At 41.4% G+C, this 25,098-nt stretch overlaps 1 protein-coding gene and 1 long non-coding RNA gene across 2 annotated transcripts in view; one reads left to right on the top strand and one right to left on the bottom strand.

Moving 5' to 3' along the window:
* The window catches only part of ARHGEF38 (Rho guanine nucleotide exchange factor 38), a 39,466-nt gene extending 21,038 nt beyond the window's left edge, over nt 1–18,428 (top strand). The window contains exons 5-14 of the mRNA XM_009945266.1: nt 2,484–2,501; nt 6,886–7,085; nt 7,602–7,735; nt 9,445–9,549; nt 10,723–10,842; nt 13,565–13,885; nt 15,507–15,647; nt 16,832–17,030; nt 17,207–17,466; nt 18,243–18,428. Of these exons, the coding sequence (XP_009943568.1) occupies nt 2,484–2,501; nt 6,886–7,085; nt 7,602–7,735; nt 9,445–9,549; nt 10,723–10,842; nt 13,565–13,885; nt 15,507–15,647; nt 16,832–17,030; nt 17,207–17,466; nt 18,243–18,428 (1,684 nt within the window). The remainder of the gene's footprint in view (nt 1–2,483; nt 2,502–6,885; nt 7,086–7,601; nt 7,736–9,444; nt 9,550–10,722; nt 10,843–13,564; nt 13,886–15,506; nt 15,648–16,831; nt 17,031–17,206; nt 17,467–18,242) is intronic.
* Nucleotides 201–15,558, bottom strand: LOC142361343 (uncharacterized). Its single transcript, XR_012763930.1, has 4 exons — nt 15,493–15,558; nt 14,708–14,812; nt 3,077–3,220; nt 201–403 (listed from the first exon to the last, which is right to left on the bottom strand). It is a non-coding gene; the product is annotated as an uncharacterized LOC142361343 (long non-coding RNA).
* Nucleotides 18,429–25,098: the final 6,670 nt, after the last annotated feature.

Raw genomic sequence — 25,098 nt, 5'->3', positions numbered from 1 at the left:
CCACCAGTGGAAGGTGCTTTGTGCCGTCGGCACCAGTGCCAGCCCCTCAGGGAAAGGTGTCAAGAAGTGGGGATGCTGCAGAATAGTGGATCCATCTTTCCTCCAGTGCGGCTTCCTCCCGCAGCCAGTCGCAGGAACCAGCTCATCCACTCCACGGAGAGTGCTTCTCTTCCCACCCATAAATCCCCTCACCCTCTCACTTTCCCAAAAGCATTACACAGTGCTGACAGAAGGGAGCGTGCCACGGTCTTTCAGATTGGAGGCTTAACTCCAGCTCCCATGCTGCATGCTTGTAGGAGGGATATAAAGCTATCACAAATAATGGAGATATTTCAACCACACCCCAGTTAGTGTGCAGAGAAGTCTTAAGACTTAGGGGATGGGAAGTATGTCCAGGTGAAATCTGGGAAGAGTGGTGGAGGAAAATATTAAAAACATTAAAAGAGAAATATTCACTTTGAAGAGAGGTTATGTTGAAAATAAGGTTTATTTTGTGCAACGTGTCCAGTTATTAAATACCTAACAAAGTATATGGTACGGGGTACTTAGGCTTTAGTTATGCTGGAAGTTGAAAGAAATAGATTTTCATATAAACTCAGGCTTTCAGGCTAACGGATGGCCAGGTGTCTCCCCTAAGGAGGTGTTTTAGTTTCTGGTGCCCACAATATTCTTTTCTGGCTAATCAAGAGAAGCTGCTACTGTCATTCATTCATCCCTGCTGCTAAGGCAAGGGGACATGGAAGGAAATAAAGATAAAAGGTAGTGTCCACGTACATGCTAGTGTGGATGCTGCCACTTGAATTCCAGAGCCAGCAAGAGGAGCTCCTGTTCCAAAATCACAGCTGGGATTTGTGAAGAGAAAGGATATTTTCTGCTAAGCCATTGTAGCCTTTGCTAGCAGGAAGTGACAAAGCCTTCCTCACAATGAAGCCTTGTTTTGTTCTTCCCTGATTAGCCTTTAAACAGGAACCAACAAAAAAATAACTGGTGCATGTATACTGTGTTGTGTTTTTTCCCAGAGCATAAAGATTGCAGGCAATTCAAGTATTAAGACCTAAAAGTGCACACTCAAACGCAGAGCTGTGGTCACCTAAACCTGTTACTACTGATTAGAGAATACTTGTTCTAAGAAGAAAATTATGCAGCATTTTTACCAAATAAGTTATAGGCTGTTTTCCATTTTGAGGCATAATAAATGCGGGGGCTGGTGACGACTATTCTTGAAAAATGCTTACTTCTTAAATACTTCTTTTTTCCTTGGCAGGAATATTATTCCATTTTTTAAAAATTAAAATGGGCTAATGTTACTAGAGGCTTCTGTTCCTCAGCTGAGTAGTATCTGCCATGTGAAAAATAACTTCTATATCAGGAGCAATTTGAGAGTGGCACTCTGCACATCTGTACAGACAAATCAGATTTAATTAGTCTTGCTGAGATTCCGATTCCTCCTGTTGACTGAAAAGGAGAAATTCCATCCCAAAATGTAGGTGTCTGCTTTGGAGACGTGAAAATCCAAATTCTGTAGAGTCCTGTGTTTCAGCAGTGATTATGCAAACTGGGGATGTTGTTTGCTAGCTTAGCCAAAGAAATGCAGCTGGTAAAAATGAAAGGAAAGGATGCTGGCAACTACCTGCTCTGCTTTCAGCCTGAAGTAGCTTGGTCAGCTATTACAGGGGCAGAGGGACGTCATAAGCACGCAAAGTGCTGACAGTGCAGAAGCAATGAAAGCACCAGCTTCCAGATGCTTAGCCAGGCACTGGTGTGCAAGGGGATGAGTGCAGGCAGTGAAAAAGCAGTGGCTGATGATGTGATGTCAGGAAAGCCTAACGAGAGATGAGTGACATTTTGGTTCCTTTGCATTTGAGTGAATTCATACCATAAGGAAAATCTTCTATGTGCATGTCTGAGTGCTTCCAAACTACAGTTGTGTGTCCCTGCTGCTTTCAGTGTGTGTATCAACAGCATCCTACTCTGCAGAGGTTCCAGTTCATGTGTAGCTGACAAAAAACTTAACAGCTTCATTTATTCTATATCCTAAAAGGCTGCAGTGTAGTCTTTCTTATTTACAAATACATTTCTATTTAAAGAGAGTAGACAAGAATGTATGTAAAGTACAAGAATGACATGTTTAACTTTACTTTTTGTATTAAGGACTGGATGTTACTTACTGTTGTTAGTACAGTGACCCAAACTTCCTTCTCTAACAGTGTCAGGACAAGGCTGGGTCTTATAGCCAAAGCCAGGTTTCTGACAATCCTTTCTCATTTGGGGCTGTCCTTTCAAAAAGATACAGGGCCAGATTCACTGGTACCCTCTGGCTGTTTTGTGCAGTGCTGCTGACACACAGCAGCCATAAACCAAAGTTAACCGGCTAGTTATGGCTGCTCTGTGTCACTGAAGAGTATCTGAGAATCTGGCCCCTGATTTGTAGAAATCCTTTTAGCAGGAATCTAATACACATTTTGTTTTCTTCTCTTTTGCAGAAAGATATACGAGGAAGAGTAAGTACTGTGCCTTTCTTATGTGTAAAATAATCTTGAAAATATCTTTAATTTATCCTCAGTATGCTTAAAACTGTACATGTGGAAATTTTAAGAGCACAGGCCTTTTGTGTCAGTATAACCCATAGATTTTTCCAGGACATATGTGATAAAGACTCTCAGGTTTAATTTCCCTAAGCCTGTCTAGTTTTCTAATTACCAGTGCACTAGCTTTGCAGTATCTTTCAAAACTTGTGGTTTATGAAGCTACTTAATTTAGTTGCCAGTTCATTCGGAGCCCTTTATTATAACCTCACTGTCTTATAGATGTGGTTAGGGAGCTCTGAGGTCCGCAGGAGTGCTTGTCAACAACATAGCGTCAGTCTTCAAAATCCAGACAATCTGAAATCATTTTGCATAGGCCTTTGTAGACCTGCTACAATACATGTTAGGTTCACCGGTAAAGCTATTCCTAAGGTGACGACCCCTTCGGTAGTCCTATATGAGAAGTCCACCTTAGGATCTTCCCTCTGACAGTGGCTGGAAGAACATCAGAAAAGAACAGGCTCATTTCAACACTTTGCCAGAATACTCACCTAGCCACCGATCACTTGTGGTTAAGGGACTTCTGTGCCAAATGTGACATCTTTGAAAAGCTATAAAGGACAGTTTATCACAGCTGCAGTTTCTGGACATCCAGCAGGTTGGGCTCATTGAAATGCAGCATCTCCTGAAGTTACCTGCAGGTAGAGGTTTGAGGAGGGGTTAGCTGAACTGAAGAAAATGATTACAACCCCATACAGAAATGTTAAGAGAGAACAGAGGAGCAAGTGTACACTATATTGGTAGGAGACTAACACCAAGTCAGATAATTTGTTAATTAGTCAATCGCACGTCATAAATACGAGCAGTGTAAAATAGACTTTGAAGGATTTGCATGCTGAAACTCTACAGTTAGGGTTTTCAAGCTTTAGTCTAAGATAGGAAATAGTTTTTCTGCATTTTGTTTTGATAAGGGACATTCTTGTATAGTCCTGTCTCCCAAGGAGTGGGGCTCCAAGAGGAACAAAATACCCCAAGAGTCACAGTAAGATTGTGCGAGACAGCAACGCACATAGAAATAGCGCAAGACTGGCTGCTCTGCCTTGCGTAACCCAATCAGAAATGAATGCCTAGTCTTCTCTTTCAAACAGTTTCCAGTGGAGTGTAGGATGCAACTCACTCTCTGAGTTTAAACTGGCTCTTATAAAGCTGTGCAGAGTGGAGTGAGCCAGGTTTAGCTGCGGGACCCTCCCTGAGCTTGGCTACCTTGCACGGTGTGGTGGCATTTGCCTTCCCCACTGACCGGCAGGGCACCCAGAAATGCCATCGCCTGCAAATCAGCTTAGAGGTTGCAAAGCCTAAGCAGCCTTTTGGTGAGACTGTGCCCAAAAATCTGGTTAACGTTGAACTGGAAAATACAGCGTAACTCACCCCAAACAGCCTGTGATGTGGCTGCTCCCAGATTGCTTTTCATTCAGGCATGATCAAGAAAACAATTACATAAATACCAGACAGTGCTGCCCTTTGCTAGCAGCTCAATAGGTTAAATTCTGCTTCGCTTAACAGCTGTGCAGCCTCATTGAATTCCCTGGGTTTGCATGAGAGTCTTATGGCACAGTGAATTATTTGCCCTGCATGTCTTGTACTAAAATGAACTCACGCACAGTAAACCATGAAGCCCGAGGCTCTAAGTCGCGCTGCAGCCTCTGATGCACGCACACCATTTCAAAACTGCCAAGCTGAATATGACACCGGCCTCAGCCCTGCTGTACCGCACGGGCTATCGGGTTTGCCACTGGACCTCGTTGCTGGGTAATGAGAGCAAATGAAACTAAATCCTGGATCACCTGTTTTTGCATGTCTCACCACCAAGTGTTTTTTAAACAGGCGGGATTCCTTCTGCATTTGTGACTTTGTTTTGCTGGGAGGAGGGAGGAAGGGTATGCTGTGAAGCTCACTGCAGTTAAGCCAGCTGTGTTTACTGCAGAGCTATGGTAATAATTTGCGGTGAGATTAGTACAGCTACATATGACCTAGAATACTTGCTAGACTCCCAGTAACGGGGGGGAAGGCTGAAGTAGCATCCCAAATGAATTATCAACCTAATTTTCTGCACAATAGATGTCACAAGCCATTACTTGCCTATTTCGGTCGCGTGGCAAGGCCATGTCCTGCCCGGCGGCTGGATACCTTGTCCTAACAGGGCGCATGGCAAACGGGACCCGTCCAGGGAGAGTGGCTATCAGCAGCTAATCTTGCTGGGGAGAATTAGATGAGTTGAACTTTGTGGCATTTAGTGCCCCAGTGAGTCATTATCTTATAACAAACCTACCATCTCTCAAACCATATTGCAAGACTGTGTCATGCAGATATGCGAACAGAGGGCTGTTTATCACTTGGGCAGCTGTCCAAAGTGCAACTATATAAAGAGAAGACACTTGAAGATTTTTCCATTCATGAGGCAGCTTTTATAGATTTGCATTCATGGGGCTTTTCAGAGAAAACAATAACAATTTAAGATTTTTTTTTTTCTTCATTATTGCTGCCAGAAGCTGAAAGAAGGGAAAATAGCTCTCTATATTTAATGTAGGATACAGGGGAAATGAGGGGGATTGAAATGATGAGAAGGTTTGGGGACATCAAGAAGCCTTAAAAGGCATCTACTGTTAATTTTTTTTCATGCAGAACTTTTTTACAGATAATGCCTGTGTGAGAGAGATGGTTTAAATATGCAGATGTCTCTTCTCAAAGGCATTCAAATTGTTAATTAGTCAGCAGTAAGGATTGGCTCTTGTACATTTTATACATATAAAAGTGGGAATGAAAGCTTTTTTTTTTTCCTCTTTTACTCTTCCTGCTGCACAAAACAATAGATGTCAGCCTGAAAAACCAAGTGGCTGTTCCCTGTCTTTTTGTACTTTCCTTCTACATTGTGTTATTGCATCTTTCCATATGCAGAAATCCTTCTTTGCCTAGCATTAAGTCTTGCATAGTTAATGTCAAACAACCTTTTCCCCTCCAAAGCAGCCTTTTCGGGCATGCAAATGGAAACCTCGCTCTGCTTGGCTGCCCTTCACACTGTTACCAACAGCTCACGCTCGGTTTCAGAGGGGAGGTCTGTGAGTCACGGGTACGAGACACAATGGACATGTCTGTCCTGCTGCTGGAGCCTCACTAATGGCTGGCCCTGGCCCTAGAGCTCGGCCACCTGGTGTTACCTTCTCCGGGGAGAACCCATGTTTCTACCAGCCACATGGAAAGTAGTGAAGACACGTGTGGCTTAGCCTTGCCCTTCCCCTGTTTTCTCCCAGGCTGTTGGGATGACCTGCAAACTGCACAGCCTTTCCCCTTCAAGCCTAGAGAGTATGAGCAAAGGCTTTTGTCCAGAGTGGAGCTGGAGCATGAATTTGGCTGGCTGGTAACCCCCTTGCATGGAGGCCAGAGAGCTTGGTTGGCCTTGATGGCTGGAGCCACTTGGGTGCCTGGGGAAGCTGCTCTGCAGCCCCTGCTGAGCCAGCTGGTATCGAGCCTGGAGCCGCAGTGTCCCTGTGCCAATGCTGGAAGCTGTGACTTTCCTACTTTCATCCTTCTGCCACCCCAGGCAGCTACCGGCTTTGCCTTTGTGTAAGGTGACTTCTAGCAGGTTGGATCAAGCCTGGGTGAACACCCTGTAGGTTCAGCGTTTCCCCAGCCCAGATCTGGAACCCTTTGGAAGCTCAGGCATCATTAGAAATAACCTACCGGCAGCCAGCAAAGAAAAACCACGGGTGAGAGACAGTAAAGTTTAAAGGTCACTGTGGCAAGCTGACAGATGTTGTGAGAAGGGATGCAGCCGTGAACGGGCATCCCAGTTACTTGCAGCAGAGAGATACTGCAATTTTAAGCCTGAGGGGCCAGAGCAGGATGTAACAGCCCCTCTCACACACCTTTCTCAAACTTCCTGTTATTTCTTCTTCCACCTACATCTCCCTTCCTGGGTGTCGTGGTGTGTGAGTTGTACCACACGCACCCTCAGGCTGAGTGGGACTGTTTCAGAGGTAATGTCTAAGCAACAGTCTGGCAGATCACTGAAAATACAGAAAACTCAGACCTGGTGTGCGTTTCTCATTGAGGGGGCAAGAGGAGGGTTTCGTTTACAACGGCCCCGTGCTCCCTGACAGATGTATCTTATTTATTGACTTCAGTGGTAATTGAACTTCTATGACTCAATGCAAAGCACTGCTCTGCTTTCGGTATTTTCTGTAGTTGAAAGCTCAGCTGAAGGATATAAAAGGCAGCAGCTTCAATGACTAGACAGAAATAGTAAGAAGTTTTTGTCTTCAAGGAGTTTCTCCTATGTGATATTTTTTTGTACAAATTATAGAGGAAAGCCAAATCTAATGGACATGGGATCCCTGATGATCAAACCAGTGCAACGGGTGATGAAATATCCCTTGTTACTCTGTGAACTCTTGAATTCAACTCCTGCTTCTCACCCTGACCACAAGGTGCTACAAGATGCCCTTTTTGCTATGAAAAATATTAATGTGAACATCAATGAACTTAAAAGGAGGAAAGATTTGGGTAAGAAAATGTCACTGCAAATTCTTCTGTCTTTGTAGGTTTGGGCTGACAATTACAAGAGAGGTTTCAACTCCAGTCATATCACTACAACAGTTTTGGCTGGTGCTACCCAAGTTGTGCAGTACGCTGGGTTTCAAGAAGGTGACAGATGCCTTAATGTCACTTGTCCTCAGCCAGCTATATTATCTGACTGATAACTCCAGAAATATGAAAATGATGAAAGAATTCATGTTATGCCCATGTTCGTTGTCTGTAATGCAGTTGCAAACATTGATAATAATTAAGATGCAATGATAGCAATATTTCTTATAGACTTGCCACCTTGAAGCCCTAACTTCACTCTTCCCAAGGCTAGCGTTGATAACAGAGTTTTCATCGTCTCAAGCATTCTCACACAAGACTACAGCAAGTGACATCAAAGTGTCTGCTCTCAAATGGTTTCATATTTGTGTGCCTGTCCCTGTGAAAAGCCCTGTGAATACAGATGATTAGTGTCATGAAACTCTCTGTCTGCAGTGCTGAAGTATAAGAGGAATGATGATGATGACACCCTTAAAGAAAAGTTTTCCCGACTGAATATCCACTCCATTAGCAAGAAATCCAAGAGGGTCACCAGCCATCTGAAAATACTGACGGGAGGAGAACCTCAGGTGCTTACTCATCCAACTGCAGATTTGCATTGACAGCTTCTGTTCTGCTTTTGCACTGGGCATTTTTTAAAACATGTTAGCAATGGAGTTTGTGGTGTTGCTTTTTTCCCTGCATCATTTATAAAGTCATTTTCTGACTGTCACAGAAGACAGGAGAGACCTTTGTGATTGAAATAGAAAATAACGTAATGTGTTCTCCACCTTTTCCCTTTTTATCTAAGGGTTTCTCAAACTTCTGGTCTTCAGCAGAGAGGAAGTGACTGGTAGTTTTGTGAAACTCAGTCTCAGATCAGGTTTTTGCAGACAAACTGACCATAGTTATTGTCGGTACTGAAAAGGTGTTCAGTCCATCTTGCTCTGCACCATAACATTCAGGTTCTGAATCTAGCAAGGAAGATGACCAATACTTCTGATCAGGAAGGGCCATGGGGTTTGCCTTTACACGTGCAAGGACCTGGAACTGTCAAAACTACCAGAAGCAAAGAACCCTGTGATAATTCTGATGGGTGTTGGGTGGCCAAAACGAAAACACTCCTTCATAATTTTGAGGTTGTAATTCAAAACCTAGCAGGATAAACATTTTCAGGAAAGCTTAAGTCTGAATCTCAAAGAAAATCAATTACAACTGAACTTGAAAATGATACCCAGTGCACCTCACTTCATGAGATGGCTGATTATACAAGGTCACTTGCCTTTCTAGATGTGACTTTACAAGATACGTGCCGTTTTTTCCTGTTTTGTTTTTTATCAGTGGTTTCCCCCTTTCTCTGACGCAGACTACCCACATTTATTTTTTCTGTTCATTTATTTGTACAGTGGAAATTTTTTTATTCAGAATAGAACAGCAGCAAGGCTATAAAATCAGAGAAAAACAGGGAATTAAATTTTGATTAAGAGGAGATGTGATTTTTCTTTTTTCCCTTTAGAAGCTTCTGTTTTCTGGGGGTTTTTTACTTTTTTTTTTTTTTAATTAAGCTTAAAACATTTGAGAATCATTTTAGAATCAGGATACATCTGTTAAAGATTCAGCCCTCTCTCCTGCTTAATTAGACTGTTTCCCAGTTCACATCTCTGAAACCCGCTGTGACCCTTACAGCAAGACCACTGAACATGAGACTTGAGATTTCAAGTAAAAGGTAGGCAGAAATCAACGTATTTTCAGGTGGTTGTGTTTTTTTTTTTTTTTTTTTTGTCAGCTGGCATAAAATAGTAGTACAAGCCTATTTCCAGCTGCTGAGGTTTCTAGCTGAAGAGCTGGCATTGCTCTAGAGGTAACAGCTCCACCTACAGCCTGCTTGAGGGAAATCTCCCCATCACCCCCAAATCAGCACCCAGGGAAGTCACGCCACGAGATGAAAATGTCTTACCATTTTCACCATTGTTTCCTCAAATGGAGCAACAATATACAGAAAATTAAAAGTTTTATTGGCACACATAGGTGTGCTTTTAATAAAGCAACTCCCTGCTTCTGCAAGGATTGAAAGTTAAATTCTGTGTCATGTTGCCCTGTGCCGTTGACTTTTCTTGGATTAAAACTGGAGAGAAATTAACTGGATTAAAACTTCGGAGAATTAGGGGCTGATCTGTTCTGTTCTCAAAGGGAGGAGTTCAGAGAAGGTCTGGGATTTTTCCAGCAGCTGTCTGGACATTTCTTTCATTAGCCAGGCTTTTTTGGGCTGCCAAATAAACAGTGCAAACATCTATTTTAGGTGAAAGATCAAACTTTTAATAAGGAAGAAAAGTTGTTTCGAAGTTTAGAGAAGACTGTGAAATGGTGCGTGAAGAACATTTCACTCTCCTCGCAACATCTACAGGTAGGTACAGGCTGTTTTGAAACATGGGGCCACAAACCATGTCCATAACCAGCTTAACACACATTTCTGCCACTGGTTAGGCAACACCAAGTTATTTATAAGCAGGCCTGTCTACATCACCACATTAAATAAATACGCTGTGCTGCTGCTGCATTACTGAGCCCATGGCAAAGAAGGTTTGAAGCCCACGCTTCTGCATTTTTCCCTTTTCACAAGCCAACTCTGTGGAGACCCATGGGTGCAGTGCAGAAAAGAAGGTGCTGTCTGGTGGCACTGTGGGAAGCTGTCATATGGGTCAGGCACATCTGCTGCAGTGCAGCACCAGCTGCTTCTCATTACAAATGGAAGAACTGAGTTGCAGCCATATGAATTTAAATGTCCTAAAATACATACTTTGGATGTGAGGACTCCTTCCTTTATCCCGTTGCTAGGTTGTGTTGAGGGCTAGTGTAAGATGTACAGAGTGCTCAAGTGTTGTAAATGCCTTTGCTTTAATCCTCCTCTCCGAAGATGTGGGTTGGCTTGTAGACTTACCAACTTTCCCTCTCACAGACAACTTGACAACTTTGTAGATGGCATGAGGCCCTTCAAAGTGTCAGTGTGCCCAGACCGGACACGAAGGTTGTTTGAGAGGTAGGCAAGACCAATAGCCAGCTGGCCAGAGCTTATCACAAATGCACCTTGTTTGGTTCAGCAAACAGGGGAAGGCCAGTGAGCTCAGCTGACAAGGGTTGTTGCCTGGAATTGGTGTTGACAGTTCCTTATCCAAACGGATGCATGCTTCATTAAGATTAAAATTCAGAGTAAGTGAAATACACCACTGTAGTCCTACTTAGTCCTCCAAAAGAGGCCTCTGAGAGTGAATGGGCTGGCTTCTTGCTGAGGAGTAGCTAACTTCCAGTGGGACATTCATTAGGTTGAGGCATAATTTTTTAGTTGAACATTAACAACATGATTCTTAAATAGTTTACATTGAAAACAGACAAAATATAGGAAAATGTTATCACAGTAAACAACCCCACAATGTCTGGAGACTGCACAGAAATGCACAGGTGTCACAGATGGAAAATATTTCTGATTCCATCAGTATTATTGCAGTATCTGCATAAGTGAATGCAGTATATTGAAATGGATCATAATACAATTTCATCTTCCTACCATCTTCTCATTTAGGATTCTATAAATCTGGCTGCACAGAATATAATTGGGCTTCAGGAAATCTTGCAAGACAAAAACAACGAAGTTGACGACTGTTTAAAAAAACAGAACACTGCAAATCTCTGTGAAGACCTTGTAAGTTTATCCAATGTCCAGTATTACACAGCTATCTGTGTGTGTGAGAAAACAGGTGTATGTGAGGAAGACTAGGACAGAAAAGAGCAAAAAACCTTAGGTATCCATTGGGAAAGATGAGTGGATTTTTTGGTTGAGTTTCTGTAAGAAATAAGATAAAATTCAGTGTAAGTGCACTGTGTTTTCCCTAGCAGAGCTAAAGAAAACTTCTCAAGCTCAGTTCCTGGGTTTAAACTAACAAATCTTTGTGCTAAATTTGCACGTTTTATCTGAGCTTCAGACAAGAGCAGCAGATCTGCTGCTGCAGCTGAAGGGGGCCTACAAGAAAGCTGGAGAGGGACTTCTGACAAGGGCATCTAGTGATAGCACAAGGGGTAATGGCTTCAAGCTGAAAGAGGGTAGGTTTAGACTGGATATAAGAAAGAAATTCTTTACTATGAGGGTGGTGAGGCAGTGGCACAGGTTGCCCAGAGAAGCTGTGCATGCCCCCTCCCTGGAAGTGTTCAAGGCCAGGTTGGATGGGGCTTTGAGCAACCTGGTGTAGTGGAAGATGTCCCTGCTCATGGCAGGGGGGTTGGAACAAGATGATCTTTGAGGTCTCTTCCAGCCCTTACCTTTCTATGATTCTATGATCTTTGCTTTGCTACTTTTGTATCAACACTTGCAGTTTTAGAGTGACTTGCGTGATCTTTGTTGTGCTCATGAACTATTAGCTTCTGGAACCACAGATCTGTGAAAATCTCAGCTTTACTACCTTTTCAAGTAAGTTACTATCCTTCCTACAACGAAACCATGAAAAATCTGAATATAGCCCACAGGAATTAAAAAGCAATTAAAAAAAAAAACAAAGGTAATAATAGTTTTTCAACTAGTCTCTTGCTTTCAGGATCCAAACAAACTCCAATGCTTGGCTGTACTAAGATGGACTAAAATTTCTCTTCAAACTGGGGCAGGCTGCTTCTTCAAACAGCTGCTCAAGCTGGAAAAATTCAGAGGTGGAGGTTTTCTTATACCCCTCTAGGTTTGTGCTGACTAAAATACAGCCATTCAATCCTTTCCAAAACACTGAAAATGGAGTCTACCAAGAAACAGAAGGATCTTTGACAGACCACATCCCCCCAGATAGGGAAATAAGATGTTGTATTTCCTTTCCTTTGAAGTTCCCACATTTGAAAAGAATCTCAAAAATTAATCTCAATAATCAGAAAGATATTTCCAATGTCTTTACAGTGAATGAGTGCATAAAGTGCAGAAGAGTACCCTTCTGTCACTGCAGTGGTGAGTGTGTCCAGTATGGGAGATGCCCCCCTATTCAGAAACATCAAAGAAAAGCAGAAGCCATTCCACAAGAGATGAAAAGGAAAACTTTTTTTCAGGGAAAAATTTTGTAACTCCTATTTGGCTCATGATCCAGCTATTCTGAAAGTCTAAGTAATAGTAATAAAAAAATCTTAATCATTTAACTGTGGACTATTAACCATGCTAATTTCTACTTATTTCTGTGCCTTGGATTTACAAGATTACATGGATTTACTACCCTACGTATAAGGTTTTTTTAAAAAAACTTTTGTCCTGACATTGCACGATGAGTAGATATTCTCACTGAACCATGCACAGAGTTCTTCACATGTTTTCCTGAAAGGGTGTTATCAATGGAGATCTCAGCAATGGGCCCAGGTTAATTTTTTTTTTCCTTTGTGCATTTGTCCATAATGAGTACCTTCCTCTCTCATTTTATTTTATGGAAAATTTTAGGGCAGAAATCCACAATAGCCTCTTCCAGAAATCAGGTCCAGGAATTTGGAAAAATTGTTTTCTTAATGCATCAAAAATTGGTTTGCTAAACACAGTGCAGGTTTTCAGGTGGAAATAAAGTAGGAACTATCTAGCTAGTGTACATCCTCTTGGCCTTGGAAGAGCAATTCTGGTGCTAAAATGGATCTTTCCTCAACTGCGGTGTGTTACGGAGGATAGAGGGACAGCTGCACTTTTATTCTCACATTCAGCCCAACAACTGAATTCACACAGAACATCCAAGAGCTTTAATATGATGATGAGTTTCACTCACTATAAGCCTGTGCTGTATTTGAAGTGAGTTACAAAAATAAATTTTATTTCATGCAATATTAATCCCTTGAGACAATTAGAGACTAATAAAAAAGTCTGAGAAATGCTTCAGGTTTTTTTACCAGGTGTCTAATTTTGTTGATTACTACAGATAAAACCAACAAGCATAACATAATATAATCAATCAAGCGATTGTTTGTGTTTGCTTAAACAGGAATTGAGTTACAGCTGTTTGCAGGAAAAAAAAAAAAAAGAAGCTTTGATAGCATTCAAGACTGCAAGCCTGCCATTTAACAAGACCTCATTGCCTCTAGGCTGTATATTGGCATAGGCCTTCCAGTTACGGAAATCCCACTTTCACTGAACCACTTCACTGATCCTTGCCCAGTTTTTCCTCCGTGGTAACACGCTAAGGGCAGTACCGCAGGCTGCATGCTCCCAGGGACTGTTACCATTACCAGACACTTGAAGCTGCAAAACTGTTACCTCTCCTTTGCAATGTTACCTCATGCTAGACCCTGCTTGAAGCTGCCTCTGACAGCAATGCTATGCAAAGAGTAATTAACAGATTGCTCGATAGGCTGCCATCAGGCTTAACCTGTTACTGGGTCTGAAGAACTGTATGAATAAATAGGTCTGTTTTATACCTCTCCAGATGGCTCAACTGGACAAGCTTGTTTTGAGTCCTCTCTCAGCACTACAAGCCTTGTTTCCAGGCCCACAGAAGCTCATCCAGAAGCGCTATGACAAGTTGTTGGACTACAACAGCTACCTTCAGAGGTCAACTGGAGAAGAGATGGACCTGGCAAAGAAAGACTATGAAGCTCTAAATGCACAATTAGTGGAAGAACTTCAGGTATTCAACAGAGCAGCCAAAAAGATTGTGTTGAACTGCCTGCATTGCTTCATCACCCTCCTCAGGAATATTATGTCTGCAGCACTTCGATCAAATTATGATGTGGTGGTGCCTGTTCCAGTAAGTACATTAGAAACAGGTGTAGTTCTGCCTTTATTTGTCTTTTTTCTTTCTGTACGATTTGGCTAGAGTGACATAGGACACATACCTACAAGCAACCCTGACCTTATTTGTTTTGCTAAGCACAGTCAGGTTTGGGTTTTTTTTCCTTGCAAGCTTAACAAAGGTCAGGCTCTGAGCTCAAGTTTTGTCAGGCCTGGACTTGTCACCAAGAATGATCCTAACGCAGCTGTTCCAGCTGCTACAGTGATAGTAATGGCAAGAACTTTACAGTAAGGCAAGAAGGAGGCAGCTGCTAGCACTTTAGTCTTTGTTTCTTAGCATCTACCCTGAGTAGCCCAGAAAACACAGGAAGAGAAATTCTAAGAAAGTACATGAACCCTCCCGTTGCTGCTAGACCTGCAGAGTCACAGTTGACTGCAGAGGAGAAGCAGGCTAGGAGAGCTGATGAAATAATTTCTATGAAAAGCAAATTGCTTTTAAACCCAAATATGCTGCAGAAGCTCCTGCATGCATCTCTACGCAGTAAGGAATAGCTTTGTCTACGCTGGCATTTTTAGAAAGCTCAAATCATTTCACTTGTGTAGCCAAAAGTACCAAAGATGCCTGTCTGAGCTACACAGTAGAGCATCAATTTCTCCAGCCCATTCTTCTCTTTCTGGGCACTGTCATCATTACCTGAAGACTGAAGTTGAGAAATTATTCTTCATTTGCGTGAACACCCTACAGTGTTTCAGTTTTGTTGTACTTTTGCTTAGAGGACTTGAGCCCCCCAAGAAACACAGCTGAAACAATGCCTTCCACACATCCAAACCCACTGACCTGAACAAGAGCAAGACTCCAGATCAGAAACACATTGCAGTGAGGCAGTTCTGGAGTATTCCTTTCCGTCAAGGCTTGAACACAGCACTTTATAGTCAAGAGCAGCTGAAAAATTAAGAAAGCAAGGTCAGGATCAAAACATAGAGCTGCGCTGTTTAATAGGAAAATGAAGGATTTTCCCGCATGAAGAAATTGTATCCCTGTAATTTGACCATTTCATGTTTTAAAAGCTGTTGTGTCAAGCATTGTTTTCTGTGAAGCTCTGCCTACAAAATTACCTTCATATTTTTCTGTTTACATCAGCAAATACTTTTTGGGTTAGGCATAGACCAAAAGCATTTATTCAGTGCCACAGACAGAGCTTCAGCTTACCCAACGATTCTTAACCTGGTGGCAGCACCCAGTTGCACAAACACACAGCTGGAGGGTAAACTACTCCAAGCCTTACAGCACATTGGCCACTGATAGCTGCTGAGATGCACATTTGCATCTGAAAGCAGGTGGCTCAGTAGCATAAGTGCAAGGCTGTTCATTTTCATCACTGTTTAGAATATTTTTTTATGATTTAACTTTAATTAGTATGTTTTAAAAATCTAATAGCAATCATTAGAAACTTTCTTTAAGCAAGGACCTTTCTTTGCTTTCCGTCTCATACCTAGCAAACTATGGGCTCTGCAGAAAATAGCAGTAACGTGTCAGATTTCCTGACTCCTAGCATTCAGCCCATTAAACCAAATCTGCTCTCTCAAATCTCCTTAGCATGTTGTTCATGACATCTAACCCACCTTTGTGTTTGCAGCTGTCTTCCTCAAGCATCTGTGAAGTGCAACATCAGTTGATGGAGGAGGTTCACAAGCTGAATTTTGTGAAAGAAAACAGCAGTGCAACCTTTATTGAGAGAAAACTGAGCTTGGAAAAAAAGAAACCTGTCCCTTCTCTGGTGAGTACCATACATCCGAATGCGTATGAAGCATCCGCTTTTGCTTACTTTTGAAACAAATCCATTTTTATGCCACCTAGAGGTTTGGGCTTGGTCTCTTCACTAGGACTCTGAATCAGGTTGTTGAAATGAAGCTGTTCCATTGACCAGCAACTTCTGAAGATTTTTCACTCATTTTCATGTTATTATCTTAAAAATCCACTTGAAATTATCTCTGATTACCCTTAGGTCTTTAAGGACATGTTAAGTCTAAGGTTGTATATGTAAACTTTGATTACTCCTTTTGTGAAATACTCTTACAGGGTGTCTTAGTCTTCTAATCCAGAACACGTTTTTACCTTATTCTCAGCTGTGAGTATGTGTACTGTGTTTATACACATGCACACACACACATGCCCATGGCAGAACATTCAGAAAATCCACCAGGAAATCTGTGTGTCCCTCTCGTTCCCAATCTTATCAGACATTTCCAGAGCTTTTAGGACTCTAGTTTACAGTAAAATAAAAGCTAAACTGCAGATACACAGGACAAGCTGAGGAAGCTGTAGGATTCCTTTTAGCATCAGCAAGGCACCTGCGCTCTTGCTTCTGTGGTATGTTCAGATCACGCTGAGGTGCAGCACCTCCCTCCCTGCGCTCTAACCAGACTGAGCGAATACGCTGCCAGCAGTTAATAGCACCCTGCCCTTGTTTCGCCAGGTAGTTTCACACAAAAAGCAGACCGTTTGGGTACCACTGATTTTTTTGCCTAGTGCCTTATCACGCAAGTTGTTATGCGACCTTAGCACACCTCAGCTGATTTTTGGATGATGGGTTTTTTTTGTGATATTACATAGGAATTCAAAGATCATTGCTACGGAAAAACATTTAAGCAAGTGACAGTTCACACACGGAACACCAGCTCTTTGAGAGCAGAGGACGGACTAAGAGGTCTTTAATTAGTGAAATTCCTACATTTCTTTAAAATCTGCCCTTTATTGCTCACTTATTAATATAGCAGTTGGACAGGTCCTTGCTGCATATGCAAAGGACATTTGGTTACATACAGCTGTGTAACTCCTTAATCTGTGTGCAGAAATGTAGGGCCAGCTGCCGCATGCAGCATACGCTGGTTTTTATGCATCTGTGTTGCACTAGAAATGGCCTCTGCATTATTCCCAGTGAATAATTTTTTTGCTTTTCAGCTTGCATCCCCACGTCAAACAGAAGACCACAGGTCCAAGCTGTTGTCTACGTACAGCACAGAATTGCTATACCAAGCTAAGCGCAAGTGCAATGCCACACAGGAATTTGATATTGATTTACATGAAGGAGAACTGGTGGCTGTTGTGGAGCAAAAGGACCCCTTTGGAAGTACGAGCAGATGGCTTGTTGACACAGGAAGTAAGTTCTCTGCACAGACATCCCAATAACAGCTTCCCTTTGGGATACTGATTTCATTCTGGCCCCATCTGTTTGCCTCTGTCATACTGACAGCTGCATAAAATGGTTGGTTTTGAAATGGTTTCAGCAGTGTTTTACTGTTTGTTTATTTTCTCTCTTTTTATTCTGGTGCCTAGTCCTTAAAGGGTATGTGTATTCCTCCTTCCTGAGGCCTTACAATCCAGCCAAAGCACAGAAGGACGTGGCAGAAAACAGCTTCGGTGACGACGATTTTGATAATATCAGCCTCTTCGTCTCTTCACGGTCCTCTACTGACAGCAGCACAAGAAATCTGGGGCACAAGAAGAGTGACAGCAGCTCATCTCTTCATTTCTGCAAAAATTCCACATTTAATGGCACAGGGACTGATGCTTTTCAGGATATGGATGATCAGCATGTAAGTACGATACACGCTGTGACTGTCTTCTTGTTGTTCCCATTTCAAATCTAGAATTACACTCCTTGTAATTTAAATTATTTCCTTTTACACTGGAAAAGACTGGCACTAATCTGTCAGTATGACACGGGAATTCATTATCCTCTGTTCTTTGCCTTTCTTAAATAGCTATAAGGTAGGAAAAGAGAATCAGTTAAACCATGAATCGCAGTCCTGTCTCACAGAAAATACACTGTTGCATTACGCCACCCCACATACAACACCTCAAGGTTCTCCTATGGAGCAGGAACCTGCAAAATAGCTCAGTTTGGGAGATTTTTCCACTTGCCGTTGACAAGAAAGCTGTGCCAATGCTGACCAGCAAGGCACAGAAGTGACCCCTGTGCCACATTTAAGTACAGGAGCTTTAGGAAAAGTGATTCTCCCTGAGGAAACCTTGCTGGAAAATTCTGCATCCAGCCTGAGGCTGCTTGGTGTGACAGAAACAGACGCTTGGTGTGAGCTGAAAACCTTATCAGTGTAGTAAGGTGATGAGGTCTTGGAGCTTGGTTTGTTCCTCCCTCTGCAGAATCCCCCAGATCCTTCAATTTTACTTTTTATTTTGGCCCTGTTCATTGTAGTCTGTCTAGCAATTGCAGACCCTGTAGTTGCAGACTGCTTCGTCTATTAGTTACACATTTTCTGTATACAGAATTCATACTAATACACAATGACAGGGTAAGATGTGACTACATTTCTGAATTCAGATTTTGGTTTTTGTGGCTTTCCTTTTTCAGACCTTCTACGCTGTTTATGCATTTCAAGCAAGAAATGACCAGGAACTCAGTCTTCAGGAGTACCAGAAAGTTAGGATACTTCAGTTTGCCGACCTGAGTGGCAATAAGGAATGGTGGCTAGCAGAAGCAGAAGGTCAGAAAGGATATGTACCATCTAATTACCTCGGGAAGATGACATACGCTTAGGAACAGAAAGGCACATTGAGCCAGTTTCTCTGAAGCAGACAGAATAATCATCTATTACAGTCTGTAGCAAACAAGGCAAACTCACAAGTGATTGACAGAAGCCATGGTATCTGGTACAGCACACAGATGATACAGAGAACCTCCGTCCTCTGAAAGCCATCACCTTGTCAAGACCTGAGGGAGGAAACACTTAACAGGAAGTCTGATTCTGATTAACATCTTGAAGAGCCTGCTGTTCTATTACCCCATAATTTTCTCTTTTGTCAAAGCGTCCTACGTCAAAAGTCAACCTACAAGTGCAAATCATAGTGAAAATTATGTTTTTCTTCCATGATATTTAGCAAATCATATTCAAGATGAAGAGAATTAGCCTTGAAAAAGGACAAATTCAGTCTTCGGGGATGCTGCAGTTCAGGTTGAATTGTTCCTGAACTGCTATCTCAAGGAACATTGACACATCTTTAAACTTGAGCTTTTTGGTTGTCTGATCTTATCCTAAGCCACTTTTGTAATGAACCTTTTTCTCAGTGGAGATTATTGGAGTGGGAAAAAAAAAGGGTTTCATTTTTGTAGGAGACATTTCAACATAAAACATACCAAATGTGCTGGTGCCAGTGGCTGGTTCCAGGGAAGAAGGTATGTTTAGTTAAGTATGGAAATGGGGGGAGGGAAAGGGGGGGCACAAGAAATAGGTACTGTGAAATCAAGAAGTTACAATTTTCAAAAGAATTACACAACTACTACATGTGGTAGGAAACAGTTTGTAGCAATATAAGAGAGCCACAGGTTTGAAATTCCACATATGTCTCCACACTAACTGCTTTGTAGTAAAAGATCTGTGTAGTGAAACAAAACCTGTGTTATTAGACTTGGGAAATATTAAGAGTTAAAAAAGAAGAAAAAAAAAAAGTCAAGCAGTACCTTTCAATGAATATTTACTGCCTATCTGATTCCTTAGGTTGGATACATGGATGATAAAGTTTAGTGAATAAATTACAACTTAAGATGCATCAAAATGTCTCTTCCAGAAAAAAAAAAATCATTCTCAAAGTGTCTGATGTTGGATTGAACAGTGAAGAATGTATCGATGAGCTGATTCACTATTTGCAGAATTCAGAGTCAAAAACCCTGTATTTTGCTAACGTATCTTGAAAACAGTCGATGCTATTTTAACAAGTTAATATAGTTCACATTGCATCCTCATTGACCATAGAAAACAAAAAATCCCAAGGCAGGATCTGAATGTCAAGTAGTACTTCTTTAGGCTCACTGACTACAGCCATCCTTAGGTCAGGCTGGTGTCCTACACTTGAGCTAGTCTGAATAGTGATATAACAACATCTCGTTGCTATTACCACCTACAACTAAGTGTTCTTCACAATTCATTTCAATACAGCAATGCCTAGGTCCTCTGGTGATAAGTGAGGACCTGCTCATGCTAAGCATTGCAAAGAGGAGACAAAAAAATGACTATGCCTGCAGCAGAGAATGTTATTGAAGGTAAACTCCTGTCAGGTATTTTCTGTATTGGTGCATAATTGCTTATTGGTGACTGACCGTTAAAATGACAACACAATTAAAATTAAAGGGGGGATGGGCTTGCTGATCAAGGGTATACAGAAATTGTTCTAAAGCTTTTGTGTAAGTTCCTACTTCCTATAGTTGAAGTGTGGGCTATGATGATGAAATGATTCAAAACCCTTACAGAGAAGTAACAGAAAATAACCTGTCAGCAAAGACAGGATGAGAAAAGTTAGGGCAGTCAATGTAAACAACAGTTTTTGTTACACTAATGAACCTAGTTTCATTTTCTTTAGTGTCCCAAATTTTCATATCATTTTCCTAAAAAGGTAAAGAAGGTTCTCAGTCTTGCTTGGAAGATGAATGCAGTGGATCACAGAGATGAGAACCTGAAATTTGTACTGGATTGCACCATATGATAGAGAAACTTTCCAAGTTCTCTGAGATGGATCCAGAAACTGGTATGTGAAACTCTGTGAGCTACAGCAATCCAGTGAGCAACAATAACAGATAATGCATTATCTTGCCTAACTGTACATCACCTCATGCACTTAAATGTTGCTGTTTCCATAGCAAGCAAAAAAGGTTCTCATTAATTTTAATAATGGATGTAGCTGTTTTGGTGGAAAATTTTGCCTTTACTTAAATGAAGAAAATAAAGCTTTGGAGAGGGAGTATCAGCTTGGAAGAATGGACTGCAAGATTCTCCCCTACTAAGCTTGCACTGCTTTGGCTTTCATATTTTAAGATTATATAAGAGAAGATGCACACAAGAAGCTTTTCAGTATGTCATACAACTTAGAATATTTTATTTGGAGATGATCTATACTTTGCAATAGTTGAAACAGTTTTAGAAATGACTGAATTGTACCTAGCAGGCTTAATGCAGTCATGTGAGCACAATGATGAAGTTTTGTATTTCAGACAGTGAAAATAATTAAGGGCAAGAATCAGGAAAAAAAGATTTCTGAAGTCTTAGCTCTGAGAACTCAGCTTGAGTCACAGGGAGAGCTCTGATTTTGAGTGTTAGCTACAATCCTCATGAAAAATCAGGTTCTGTGAAGGTGTCTCAAAGTGTACTCAAACGCTGCTCTCCGAAATATTCACTAGGTATCCTGAAGTAACAAGGAATGAAGGATGAAATAGACTGGAGCTGGCCACCTAAATTTCATTGAACTTCTGTGGGACTTGGAAACTCCTAGTAGGCTTTATTAGGCACCAAAATAGTACTTTGTTAGGTACCCAGGTAGACTGGTTTACTTAATTTCAGAAATTCAAAGTTGGAGTTGTAATCATTCGATATTACAGATATATTGAAAACCTTTATTTTTGTTTAAAATAGATGAATGCAAACTACAATTGCAAAAAATTAAGAGATGCTCTTTGAATCTATAGCCTTCCTACATTAAGGAGATTTACAACAATTCATATTAGACTTGCTCAGAAAATCCACCAGGAAATCTGTGTGTCCCTCTCGTTCCCAATCTTATCAGACATTTCCAGAGCTTTTAGGACTCTAGTTTACAGTAAAATAAAAGCTAAACTGCAGATACACAGGACAAGCTGAGGAAGCTGTAGGATTCCTTTTAGCATCAGCAAGGCACCTGCGCTCTTGCTTCTGTGGTATGTTCAGATCACGCTGAGGTGCAGCACCTCCCTCCCTGCGCTCTAACCAGACTGAGCGAATACGCTGCCAGCAGTTAATAGCACCCTGCCCTTGTTTCGCCAGGTAGTTTCACACAAAAAACAGACCGTTTGGGTACCACTGATTTTTTTGCCTAGTGCCTTATCACGCAAGTCGTTATGCGACCTTAGCACACCTCAGCTGATTTTTCAGACACATTTTTGTTAAGCTGGTGCTTTAAATACTAGAAACCGAGCTATGTTAGGGCTCCAGAAATTCCTAAGAATATGCAAAGTTTTCGCAGCTGTTTCTTTAATGTAGAGAAGGTTATAGTATTCTAAGAGTTTCCTTATTCTGATTAATGACAAAACTAGTTTATTTTGATGGAAGCAGGGACAGGCTGAGGTTTAATAGAAAGTTCTTGCATTTATTCAAATGTGCATTTTATTTACTTGAACTGTTGGGACAAAAAAGCATATACAAGTACTTGCAAGATTGAGTCCACTCAAACTGAAGCGTTTCTCCATTCGGGGAATATTTTTAAGTGTTGCTATTGATAACCTGGAACCCAGAAAACATCCAAGCCAAACGTCCAAGCACAGAGTCTCTGGCTCTGACCTCTGGCACCTGTGTACTTCACCATCTCCATCTGCTTGGACGGTGCTTGTGAACCTCAAGTAAGGATTCACAAACACAGGTTGAAGAATTATTCATTCTGACTTTTCATCTTAGGAAGCTTTACTGAGTAATTACCTCCTTCAAACACTGTGAAGTATACATTTTAAGATAGCTTGTAATAATGCAGATATGTGAAGCGGGCCTAACACCTGCAATAGGAAACACAGCCATGACAATCCTTGCGCCTGTAGATCTATCACTGATAATTCTTCTCGCAATATTGTTTGTTCAGAAATGGTGAAAAAATCTTCTTTTAAATTATTGTAATAATAAAAACGTATTTTTGTAAAGATATGTTTCTTTTTTTTTTAAACATGACTTTTTCCAGAAGCAAAGAGCTTTATATGCTATCCAAAACCTGCCTTCTGTTGTGAACTATAAAAAGCATCACTGCAAAATCAGCAGAGCAGAGGAAATAGACAGTTGCCTCAGATAAAATTCTGCATTGCTGATATGCACCCTAGCTTATCTATCAATATATTAAACTTGTCAAACACTGTCAAAATACTGAAGAAGTTTCCAAATACACTTCAGGTTTCCAAATGTCAGCTTAGTTCTGTTCTTTTGTAGCTGCTTCTGAGGTCGTGACCATTATTTACTGCTGTGTCCAGCCAGAGGTCTGTCATGAGTTGTAATAGATAAAAGCTTTGTTACTAAAATCAATTACAGAACTTTGTGTTAGATCTTTCCTCTTAGACCCAGATATCACCAGCGTCCCCTAGTCCAGCCAGAAGGAGCACTCATGGAACCAGAGTAATCTATCGTTTCACATGACTACGGTTATCAGAATTTGGGCATCTATGAAAACACATCGTATTTAAGTGGAAGCAAAATATCACCATACCAATTTATAAAATGGATACGGAAAGTCAAGTAGCTATTTTCATAGTAAATCACAGAGCAATTTGGCCTAGGGATAGAAAAGTCCCAGGACTATTTTCCAGTTATTTTTTCTAAATGAGGTATGCTTCACAGAATTCAGAAGGGCCTGCCTTCCTTCTTTCTGCCCTAACACTAGATTCCTCAACCTGACATGCAAACTCAGCCAAACAATCCTGTAGAACAGACTCCTTTCCTGAAAATACAGTAGTTAATTCCATCCTAACTGTAACTTCAAAGCAGAAACCAACTGTTCCCTTCAATCTACTCTGTTTTTCAGCAGTGCCTATCTTACATATTCAAGCTAAACACTTGATTTAAAAGACCAGGTCTATGCTATAAATCCTTCCTGATGTAATACTTCAAAGAATCACAATCCTAACTGACATTTTTATACCAACAGAAGGAGACTTTATATTTCATTTAGGAAGCTGGGAAAGTTACAGTCCTAGAAAGTCTATTGCCAATAGAAATTGCAGCTCTATTGCAGATTTTGCAGATAGTGATATCAGCAAGTCCAGCTAAACTTGGCCTTATTAGAGGGAAAAGACAGGCATGCATAAAAGGTATAGCATAAGTTATTTTATTCTAAATGAATAGGAGATAACCTACAGTTAACCCATTCCAGAGTTACAGGTGTAAAAACACCAGAATACACTTGAATTTGGTCTCAGAGGTATTTTCATTGGTACTAGCTAGCATAATTTAAAAACAAAGATCAATTTTTTCTGCCTTTGTTCACCCCATATGTGGTACCTGAAGTAAACCGCACAGTTCAGACGTAAGCTCCTGAACTCTCACAAGCAAAACTATACGTATATTCCGAGGCAAGACAGAGGCAGCTAGCACCTTGAACCTTCCTGTGGGAGCAGGTTTCACTACTAGAGGGAACACTTTACATAGGAGCACTCCAGCCATTAAAAGAATCATCTTCACACTCTACTTCATAGCATAGACAACATTCTTCTGATTAGCATTTATGAAGAAAACCTGCCTTCTGCCTGCTAATGGAAACTGCTTCAGTGTCTTTTCCTACTACGCCACCATTAAAAACTTTCTGTGCTAGAGACGAAAAGGATGGGCTGATCGAAAAACAATAGAAGTTCTGGATTCCTCCTCCTCAAGCTGTTATTTTTAAATTGTCCTTGAAGCCACAGGCACTACAAAGACAAAGCCTTTATTTTTTTCCTCCACAGGAAAGAACAGTTGAAAAAGTATGCAAATCCTCCAGGAAGCTAATGCAATCCTGAGTAAATGAAACTATTCCTTTGGAGGTTTAAGGAACCTTAGCCTAAAAAGATTTTCTTAATTGTGGAAAAGGGAAAAGATATATGGGGAAATAGCTGCATGTATCAGCTTTACACATACTTAAAATACAGGATGGCTAACAAGGGATGTAGCTTCCACCTACCTACAGAAGTCTGAGAAGTTCTCCTGTTTAGAGATGCTCCCCTCATCACAGAAGGAATGGAGAGAGGATTGCTGAGTGCAGCTCACAGCAAGACTCGAGATCCTTTTCCAGTGCTTAGCCTGAGCCAGTTTGTGAGAGCCAACAAAACCTGGAGCAGATGGGACGAAGAGAGGGAGCATAAGCTGTGAAGAACAGCTCAGGGGTCCAAGTGGAGAGCTGGAAGACCTGATACTTTCTCAACTACCTGTCTTAGTAGTGGTGGTAAAGCAATAAGTGCAACCTGTGCGTGGCTGGGACAGGTTTGAAGGAGTGTAACAGAATCCGGCAGGAGATGCAGAAACAGCTGAAGGGAGGCTTGTGGGTGTAAGAGGTAGGTCTAGCCGGGAGAAAGACACGAATGCCTCCATGGGAAGCTCCCGAGAGGCAGTCACAGCGCCTACAAACCTCCTTTGTAACAGCAGCCAGGCTAAGCGCAAGACTGTGCTGTGGCTGGGGGGTGGAGGGGGTTTATGTTCTGCAAAACGAAGAGAGACAAAGCTGATCCCACCCAAGGCCCT

This window comes from Opisthocomus hoazin, chromosome 5 (genome assembly GCF_030867145.1).
Source record: "Opisthocomus hoazin isolate bOpiHoa1 chromosome 5, bOpiHoa1.hap1, whole genome shotgun sequence".
Classification (NCBI taxonomy): domain Eukaryota; kingdom Metazoa; phylum Chordata; class Aves; order Opisthocomiformes; family Opisthocomidae; genus Opisthocomus; species Opisthocomus hoazin.
This window is presented reverse-complemented; position numbering and strand designations above follow the sequence as displayed.